Source organism: Drosophila biarmipes, chromosome 2R (assembly GCF_025231255.1).
Source record: "Drosophila biarmipes strain raj3 chromosome 2R, RU_DBia_V1.1, whole genome shotgun sequence".
Classification (NCBI taxonomy): domain Eukaryota; kingdom Metazoa; phylum Arthropoda; class Insecta; order Diptera; family Drosophilidae; genus Drosophila; species Drosophila biarmipes.
In genome coordinates this window covers 13,934,410-13,944,612 of record NC_066615.1, presented here as the reverse complement: position 1 = coordinate 13,944,612, position 10,203 = coordinate 13,934,410, and the positions used below count along the sequence as shown (strand labels likewise).

At 38.7% G+C, this 10,203-nt stretch overlaps 1 protein-coding gene across 3 annotated transcripts; it reads left to right on the top strand.

Moving 5' to 3' along the window:
- The first annotated feature begins 57 nt into the window (after nt 1–57).
- Nucleotides 58–9,747, top strand: LOC108030181 (protein quiver). 3 transcript variants are annotated; one of them, XM_017102927.3, is made up of 7 exons: nt 58–688; nt 2,458–2,552; nt 2,611–2,688; nt 4,061–4,117; nt 5,222–5,274; nt 5,333–5,426; nt 5,582–9,747. In XM_017102927.3, exons 3-7 carry the CDS (start codon nt 2,640–2,642, stop codon nt 5,803–5,805), a joined length of 477 nt encoding a protein of 158 aa, XP_016958416.1. In that variant the 5' UTR covers nt 58–688; nt 2,458–2,552; nt 2,611–2,639; the 3' UTR covers nt 5,806–9,747. The 3 variants fall into 3 exon arrangements, with proteins under 3 accessions (XP_016958416.1, XP_016958417.1, XP_050743828.1); XM_017102928.3 differs by lacking the exon at nt 4,061–4,117 and adding an exon at nt 3,279–3,326; XM_050887871.1 differs by lacking the exon at nt 4,061–4,117.
- Nucleotides 9,748–10,203: the final 456 nt, after the last annotated feature.

Below are 10,203 nucleotides of genomic sequence, written 5' to 3'. Positions count from 1 at the left end.
GCAGCATACGGCAAAAGCGTCATGCGCCAAAACTGTCAAAAAGCGTTAAGGGAAAATCGGAAAATCCGCAGTCGTCTCCGTCGTTGTCAATGTCGTTGCGTGTGACCTGCTGAATAAATTACAAAATTAACAAATAAAAACGGCAGCGAGCAGAAATTGCCCACAAATAGCCATTAAACAATTGATAAATTATTCGAATTGGTGAATTAAACAATTGGCAAGTGCACACACGGTTGATTGAAAAGCCAGTTGAAAACCAAGGCAAAGTGATGCACTAAAGTGTTGTGAGCGAAATCAATAGAAAAACAGTGGGGGAAAAGTCACCAATCGGCTTGGAAAAACGACACCGAAGCCACGGCGAGGGTCGAATGCAAATTGCAGTAGACCCCAGAGAAGGCTAACGCATAAGTGGTTGGCCGAGTTAAGCTGGCCAATCGATTCCGAGAATCCAGAACACATTATGAAACAACGGCCCAACAAGCGACCCGGAAAAGTGTGAGAGGAGAGGGCAAGAGAAAGGAAAAGTGGAAAGCGGAAAGTGGCTGGGAAAAGTGGAGAAGCTGCAGCGTCGCGTAAACACAGCCACACAAAATCAATACTCGCGTGTGTCTAGGCCAACGAAAACCTGGCAGCCAAAACATGAACGAAAATTCAATTTCAGTTAGCCAGTAACTGGGCCAACAGGCAGGTAATTAACAGGTTTAAAGGAGCGTTCGAGGATAGTGCGCAAAACCGAACGGTGGGCGTTGTTTACATTACGGCCGCGTTTGACCCACTATGCAATTAGCTCGTTAGAGCCATTAACATTTGATGAATGGCCAATGAAATGTGATCGGCAGCCATAATCGTGGCTAAAACGACGGCATTGCAAGCACTTGTTGAGCGCCAGGCGGACACTGAACCACATTTTGACCCACTTGCATGTGCAGCGGTGGTGCGGAATGATAGTCACTGTGGTTTGCCCAGTGGAGAGTCCTCAATACTGGCGGAAAATTGCGCTAATTTTGGTAGTGCCAAGCTAAAACCTTAACCTGAATGGCTTGGTGTCTTCTGCTTCACCGGAATTGAGGGGTATATTGATTTACAGATTAAAGGCAGGCTAAACCTGAAGATAAAGTTGTACAATTTATTTTTGAGTAGTACAAAAGCACCCATAAGATTGTTTCATATTTTTAAAGTTTGTTCTACAGCTCCTGTTAATCTTCACACGAATCTTCACATGAAATTATTATTTCTTTACTATTATAAATGCAGTAGATCTTAATAAATTATACATTTTAAAATCCTCAATTAAATGGTCCTAACAAAAGAGCTAATTCTCTCACTTAATCTGGAAGAAATGTTCTTGAAATTAAGACAGAAGTGCTCTCGAGTTGAATCGATTAAAAATAAATACGAAAGTTGTCATTATTATTATAGAGATTAAATCGATCTATGCTTTTTTTCGAGATCAAGAAAAGGTTTTTTAGATCTTTTATTATTGTTTACATATTATTATTAATAAAAAATTGTTCTTTGAGCACTATAAGGGGTAGCTAAGAGTCAGCCATCCCCATTGATTTCTACTCGCTTTAAGAATATTCTTAGCACTGGCATACATATAAATATAAATAGTTCTGTCTGCCGCTCCCCTCGCTTTTCTTGTCGTCCACCCTCGCGTTGTTTTGACACTTTGCCAAAGTTCAATGCAAAAAATGCCACAATAAATTCAGCCGAAGCTAACACAAAAAATGTGTAAAATGCAGACCAGAGTGTGAAACGTGAAATGTGAAAAGCGAACGATATGATACTGATGGTTAGCGTTCGAACAGCCGGTCAATCATAGCGACCGAAGAACCATTGACATCAGCAGTAGCCATGACTTGAACTCACCCACCCAAAAAAACACACACCACTCCTCACACCGATTGACCTAGAACACTTATTGGAGGTTGGGAGGCTCTATTTTTAGAGCCATGTTTTTGATCCACTTATATCTGCACCATCTATACATATACCATCCATATATTTATATTGTCTTATTGACGTACGCATTTGTGGCAAGTTAAACTATGGCCATAAATTTAGGCCCCGAAAATCATTTTCATATAAACTCTTGGGTCAGCCCTCGCCCATGTGCACTATTAACGCGCCATAAAAATTGGGAAACCAGAGTTGGTCGTTGTTTCGGAAAGTGTTAATTTTTGTGCCTCCATTTCCATTGTGGGAAATCACTAGGGATTACAAATAGGAGATTTTAGGGGAATCTGGACGGAACTTAATATGCTAGTCTAATTATAGTTACTGAGAACTTTTTCAAGATGAAAAGTCACTTACTTTTTCAACAAAAACTATCTTAAAATGACAATTTGGAATTCGGTGCCCCAAGAAATAAATAATAAAAAATATTCTAAAGTCGCTATATATTCTGCTATAATAAAAAATAAATGTTCGATAATAATATTTTACAACTTTTAGTAACGGCAGCATAATGTTTCGACGCAGGAACAGGTTCTGAGTGCAGATTGCAGACAGTAGATAGAAAAAACTCACATAAGTTAAGCCCACTTCAAGTAAGTTACGATGCTTATTTTATAAGTTAAAACAAACAATAACAGAAATTCATTACAGGTGGGTGGAAACCCGGAAAACCGACCAAGATGTGGACGCAGAGAAATGCAGTCGGCAACTGGCTGTTGGTCATAACAGGTAATCCCTTCACTCATCCATCACCACAGACATCAAGCAAACACTTAGATATAGCCAGAGAAATAATCATCAAATTAATAGCGAACTAAGGTCAGCACCATATCGAATCGAATGATAAACAGAAGCCGACCAATAAAAACTGAGGTGCCAGCATAAGTTCCCGCTGCTTTATGGACCATCAAATTTTGTTCTCACACAGATCAAAGAATTGACTCGGAACTTGTACGAGTATATACACAAGATTATTAGATTTCTTAGTAGTACTAAAGCAGAAACAGGGAATTGTGGTAGGCAAAATTGAGAATTTTATAGTTGAATATACTGGAGAATCATGTACAATAATTTGTATACTACTGAATTAGAAAACTAAAATCCATCTTTAAAAATGCTGTTATACAAAGTAAGAGTAACAATAATAAGTGCAAGCTGATCGATCGAGTCGAAATTGTTTAGATAGGCACCGAGATGAGTGATTTTCATTTGCCTTGCTAGCTGCTAAGCCATTCATAATTCGATTGAATTTGATTGAAAACATGTTTTACATTATTTTTATTTTTCATTTTTGCATCGGTAACTAAAATACTATATAGTTTTTTTGGCATTGGCAAAATTCGCTACCACCGATAATTGTTTTCCAAGTAAGTTTCATTTTGCGTATGATTTCCCCATTCGATTTGAACAAAATTACCTTCAGTTCTTGTACTAATCTAAAAAAAAAAAGAAAATAATCCCCTGTAAAAACGTGAAAAGCAATTGTTGCGTTCGATTTGAGTTTTGGTTTGGTTTTCATTATTGGTTTCGTTTCGTACGTGCCGTTGATTGTAAATGCCGTTATATATCGACTGTAAGCAGCTGTCTGTACTCTATACATTCTATCTACCCATATGTATTGCATATTCCTGGTCACCCAACAACAACACGTATGCGTCTTGAGTTGCAGTGCAGTTCCCACCAAAATGTAAACGTAATTTGTAAAAATTGTCTTTCCTCTGTGCCTTTTACAACACTGAACCTTGGTACTAACTTCGGGTAGGCGGTGTAATCGAATTGCTTTCAAACACTGAGTGCACAGCATATCGAGAGTGTTTTACATAACCCCCGCCCCGGCGTTTGTAGAGTATCAACATTTCACTTATCAACTCTATTTTCTCCCCAAACCTAATACCCCATATCAACTGACAGCCCAATGGCAGGTACAGTTGTGCCTGCCCGGGGGACTATGGAATCGGAACAAGCTGAGAGCGCAACTGTACCTGTCACGGCGTTTTGTCTAATGACCCCTCCCCCAAAACCCCTTGATTTTGTATCTTTGGTTTGTGCTCCTTCTACTGCCCACTTCTACTTTGCTCTCTCTTCCATTATTTATTTGCAGCCTTTATCGGATTTCTAACTTTCATATGGATTCCGCAGACCTCAGCCGAATGTCAAAGTATGAGTCCATTGTCTTTCCAAACCAGAAACCATTTGCTTAAACCTACCGATTACCTTTTTGCCAAAATATAAGAAAATATGAGTCGTGCATAAGTATATGTATAATCTATTTCTAACAAACTCGAATCGGTTTATGTCGAGTTCGCCATGAATAAGGAATATTTTTGGATTATCAGTGTTACTTAAGATATTTTCGTTCTCTTAATCAAAGCCCGATCGACCGAGAGATCGGAGATATTTCGCCATTCCTAAAGCTTTGCCACCAATATCAATTCAATTCTTTGGGGCATCCCCTTTAACTCTTTCCTAACTTCACTTTTTTTCGGTTGCACCTTTATCAACAGTATGTTTGCACCACCGCTTTTTTGTCTTTCCTTCCTTTTTTGTTTTAGTTCCATTTAACTATCCTGTGATAAACCATTGAATCAGGGTTACTTCTGTGGTAAAGTTCGTTTCGGAACTTAAAAAATTCAATTAATTTATTAATCGATATTAATATCGAAAATTACAACTTGAGTTTATTTTAATTTTTGATAGATATGGATAATAACATTTTCATTTAATTTTGGTTTACAATATGTATTTTAAATTACATTTTTAAAATTTGTTATCTAAGGAAATAACTCTGAAACAAACTGTATCCGGAAGATCGATATTTTATCCTAGTTATTTGGTGTGTCTGTTGTGGTGTACGAGTATGTGAGTGCGAGGGCATGCTTTAAATGACACTTTTCCATCAGGCATCCCCAGTTGATCCATCAACATAAATGTATTTTCGGTTATTGGTAATTTTTCTTTGCAAATGTAGATTAGCTAAAGATACTTTAAATATTTTACAAAACACTTTGTACCCAAAATTTTAAAAATACCTCAAACCCAATTCAAAAGAATCGCAACAAATCACTTTTTAAATTAAAAAACTGGTATCGATATATGTTTTCTGCCTGCTGTTCGTTCGTGTTGGCAACTCTTTAAATGCTTTGTGTGTTGCACGTTTCGCGTTACTGTACCTTAGCTAGCCTAACCTCAAAATAACCCGGAGATCGGCGGAGGAGAGTGGCGTATTGAGAATTTGATAGTAACAAGATTTTATTTCATATAGCGCGATCGATTTACTGCTATGAGTGCGACTCCTGGACAGATGCCCGCTGCAAGGTTGGAAAAGAGCATTGCGGATGGGCCGTGTAGACTAAAATTGTTTGTATTTATCCAGGATCCCTTCAACTATACTGCCCTGCCAAGGGATCAGCCTCCCTTGATGACCTGCAACGGTTGCTGCGTGAAAATGGTGCGGCATCAGAGATCACGTGAGTACTTAGCAACCCCGACCCCGGACCTTGCACGTGACTGTACCTTCATGTCCCCTGTTTTCAAATTGATTGATTCTTTAACTGATTGATCGACACCCTGGTGTGTGCGTGTCCCCGTCTCTCTCTTTCTCTTCTCTTGCTCTCTCTTTCAGCATACGAGGTGGTGCGACGCATGTGTACGTCACAGTTACAGATCAATTTATTCATGGTCGATCACGTGTGCATGATGGAAAGTTCAGGCAATGGACATATGTGCTTTTGTGAGGAAGATATGTGCAATTCTAGTAAAAATTTACACACTAACGGTAGCCAGCCGCATCTCATACCCATCGCAGTGGCAGTGTCGTGGCTAATTGCTCAATTGCTCAGCAGATAGAAAGTGTTAGGCTCACCCACAGAAATCCACACACATTCAGAACATACAGAGACACACAACACAGCTAGAGAAAATCCTACACGAACTCACTATCTCTCCTTCTCTCTATCTAAGCGTATGATTTGTAGCTTGATTTGATTTCGTTACGATAACAGTTTAACAGTTGCGATTGATTTGTTTTGGAGCACAGTTTGCGAAGACGGACTTCGCGTAGTTTCGATCAGCACCAAGCGATAGCTCGAGAACCCGATCCAAGGAATGTGAATGCATACCAAAGCTTCCAAAGACAGAAAGCTTACTCAATTTATCTATCACACACAGTTAACACACACTGAAGCGAATTCTTCAGATGCGAGTTTATCGAATCGCATCGATATCGAATCCGAGTCCGAATCGAATCTCAGTACTCGAACTCGGTATTTGAATTGCATGTTGTTGATGCTAAGCTGAAGCATGTAGCGCTTAAGTAGGAATCGTAGTAATTATTACACTTTGATTTCGTTGTTACTTACATTTGTAAATGCCCCGGCCAGAGGGACAAACCAAGCCATATATCGATTCACACCTTAATAAGTTTATAGACTTTTAAAAATTTGTCCAAATCATATGTAAACTTGGAATAACTTGACACCCAGACACACTGTATATATAGCCAGCCCCAAAGAATTCAAAGATCATCCCAAAAGTATTTGCAGTGACCAAGTGGAACATTTGCTCATCTTGTTTATTCCAAAGTCGGAAAAGAACTCCATAAAGCATAAAACGTAACTTTGTTGTTAATACTCTATATCCTAGATCTAGCCATTAAGCTATACTTTCGGTTCTCGCTTGGACCCCAACACAAAAAGAAATCCCACGCATCATATCACGTAACGAAGCAACAATGAGACCGAACTTTGGTAGCCTATCGATCTTAGTGTAGTTAGCCTCATAGAACCTGCCACCAAGCACCAAACTGTATAAAGTACCGATCACCCTGGTCCCTTTGGTTTATGTTCAACAAGTGATAATTAGATTGTAAGTAGAAGAATCCCGATCCCAGTTCCGATCCCAGACCCACGATCTGTTAACAACCCGTACCCCTCATTATGAAATTGAAATTGAATCAATTCTCATTCATGCTAGTGATAGTTTTAAAACGAATCGAATCGAATCGGAACTTATAGCTTACATAGCTTATGATTTACATTTTTGGAATTTGACTTAATATTATAACTTAATAGTTATTATTATCATCTCTTCTAGAACATTCAACTGGAAGTTGAAGTTTTGTATTCTAAGCGTAAACCTTTTCATTTGTATAATTGAAGATTGGCTAATAAACAACCATTTTTACCATACGTATATATCTCTAGCAAAATTTACTCTCAACTTTTGACGTTAACTTTTAGCTTAAATTTGCTTTATCTACTTGCTACTCACTTAACAAACTTTTCAACATTCGTGCACTGTTGCCCACGCATTTGTACAATATTTACCCCTAGACTTGGCTTTAGTTAAAAATGCTTAAAGAAAATAACCAAACAAAAAATAGAATATCCATATCCGTCCAACCGGGAAGCATGTGAACTAATTTCGTTGCTTGGGCATACCAGGTAAGTCACAAGCCAAAAGAAACAAACTAAAATCCAAAAATGCAAGTACAGTTGCGCACCGTTTTCTAAGTTCGATCTTGCCTCGCTCGTAGATGGATGGGATATCGGATTTTAGCCGGCCTATCTTGGTGGTACATACACACACCTTCACTCCCCCCTCGATCCAGCACCCTTCCACCTCCCTCCCCCTCCACAAGAACCCCCTACACTTAGCGAAAAACCCCAATGCAATGTTAACACCATTCTTTTTTGAGTTCGATTTGTATTGTTTCTTGCTTTCCTGGTATGTTGGTTTGTTCAATAACAGATATACTTATATATTTTAACCACAAATACCTAACCGATTTTGGTTTGTGAATGTTGACAATATTCTTATAACCAGTATTTGATTGATTGATTGACGGTTAATGCGTTTCAAAGTTTAAACAAAAATCATAAATCGAAACAAGGCAATGAAGTTAAACAAAAAAAAACACACGGATTTTGTAGTGCAAAATAACATATTTTAATTTAGTACTTTTTGTAGTTCCAACATCTATCTCAGCGCCAACATACTCTCTATTTCTCTTTCTCTGTATCTCCTCTATATCTCTCTGTATATCTTTCTATCTGTTTAACTATCTCTCACTCTCCTAAAAACTCTGTTTGATCTTAAGACTCTTTTTACTAACTTTCTTCCAAAACAGAAACCACATAGAACTCTTCCACTAGAGCCACACCTGTAGAGCATACATTGAGAACAAAAACCGAAACAAAAACTATTAAAGTACACGCCAAGTCACAAAAGAACACTCACTGAATGTTAGCGAAATATATACAGAAAGTACGATACAGATACATAATTAGCGATGCACTTAGAGAAAACACTCAACCACTCATGAATATACCGAAAGCCAATGGTAAATTTTTACTACACGTAGGCGCGATTTTCAAAAAACAATGATATTAAAAACCGATCAAAGAGCCCTATAATGGAGGGCAGTTAGCTTCCACATCCATAGATTCCTCACAATACAAAAAGCACTAAATTAATATCAAAGATCTTACCAATATAGCTAAATGCTAACGAAAATGATTATTGGTATTGGTTGATGAATATTGCAAAGAAACGAGAAAACCGCAGAAGAGACACAAAAAGCCCACACAACCAACTCTCTAGAAGAATCAGCAGTCGCTTTTATGTTTTCAGTTGATTTATTGATTGGTTTTTTTCGATTGTCCATCTTGAAAATAGCAGATAATTCAGATTTTAAATTGAGTTTACACCTCACCACGCTCACATCTAGTGATTCCCACCACTCGCTCACTCTCTCACCTCAACTCACCTCTTCACCTGCGCAGACGACGTCCACATATGTTCCACCAGTGGCGTACGCCGGAATTCGTAAAAGGGGTCTTACCATTTAATTTTTATTTTAATTTAAGTATATAAAGCTCTTATTTGTTATGCTGCAGTAGGCGGCACAGCAGAATTCGTTTATGAAACACCACCCCTTCGTACGCCACTGGGTTCCACCACCAACAAGGTTGCGCAGGCGCGACAGAGGGCTCTCCATCTCTCTCTCGCTGCTGCGCAACGCCCAGCAACCACAGCCCCCCGCGAAAATGGTGCTTTTTCACATACGACACCACTGTCTGACTATGTTTTTCATCATGTACGCCATCGCAATCCATGCCCAGTGGTCGCAATGCCGCGACAGCCGTTCCACAATGCATAAAAATAGTATTTAATTTTTCTATTAATTAAATCCCGGCACTTTGTGGGCGGCAGGCGCGCGTGCATTGCCGAGCATCTGAAACGTCGAGGGTAAAAGTTAAAAGAAAAGTCGTGCGCCGCCTGTCACCGGCGAAAGTACCCAAAAACATCGCTTTCGGTATCAGGCGGTCGCCGCCCCAACTGTAATTGTGAACGTCCGTGCGGCCGTTGCCCAAAAATCTGAACCCCAAGTAAAGTAAAGCCAACCTCAAAAATACCAAGGATACTAGAGCAGCTGAAAACCGTCGGAGGACAGGATCGGCGCGGGATCTTACAAATCAAGCTTCTTCTGCTTGGGGCTTTAAAAAGGCTTACTTTTTACTAAGCAGGTGCTTCCAACTCGCTTTGCTGGACAAAAAACCAACATCAATTACCACTCAAATTCGCTTGGCCAGATCAGCATTACTCCCAGAAATTGTTAAATATCGAAAATATTTTAATTGTATTCCAAAAATGATGAAAAGTCAACGAGCACCTTTAAAACTATCAAGACATTGTAACTAGCAAATAAACAAAGTTAAGCAAAACAGCGAGTACGAAAAGCCTTGTAAGAGATTATAATAAAAAGAGCATTTAAACGATGAAAATAAAGGAACATTTTTTTTCAAATTAGAAAGCAAATAAAAAGTAAAATGTTTCAAATGGTTTTTCAATTCTTACGTAGGATTTCCAAGTAATATAGCTAAAGAAAAAGCATACGTCTTAAGTACTCAATAAAAAAAAAACTTTGAAAGCACACACATTTTTTGATATTATATGGAATATTATGTATATGTAAGGCTAAAAAATGTGTTTAAATAGACGCGCCATATGTTCTTCATCTTCCATGGTATAACTGTGTAACTTTTTTCAGATCTGGTAACACCAACCTCTTCGTTCTCTTCAAAACCCTTTAAGCAAAACAGCAACCACACACCACTCTTTCCTACTCGTAATATCTTTTTCTCCTGTCTGCACTGGTCATCCTTTTCCTCCCATTAAGATAAGACAGTATTTTTACGGTCTGGCCCAGAGCCTTCTAATTTCATAGTGGCAACGCTGTATACT

Excerpts from the sequence above, each read along its gene's own strand:
- LOC108030181 (XM_017102927.3), top strand. The coding sequence starts at position 2,640 with ATGTGGACGCAGAGAAATGCAGTCGGCAACTGGCTGTTGGTCATAACA. Across the intron at positions 4,118-5,221 it reads GACCTCAGCCGAATGTCAAA|CGCGATCGATTTACTGCTAT; the intron begins GTATGAGTCCAT and ends TATTTCATATAG. Across the intron at positions 5,275-5,332 it reads GGACAGATGCCCGCTGCAAG|GATCCCTTCAACTATACTGC; the intron begins GTTGGAAAAGAG and ends GTATTTATCCAG.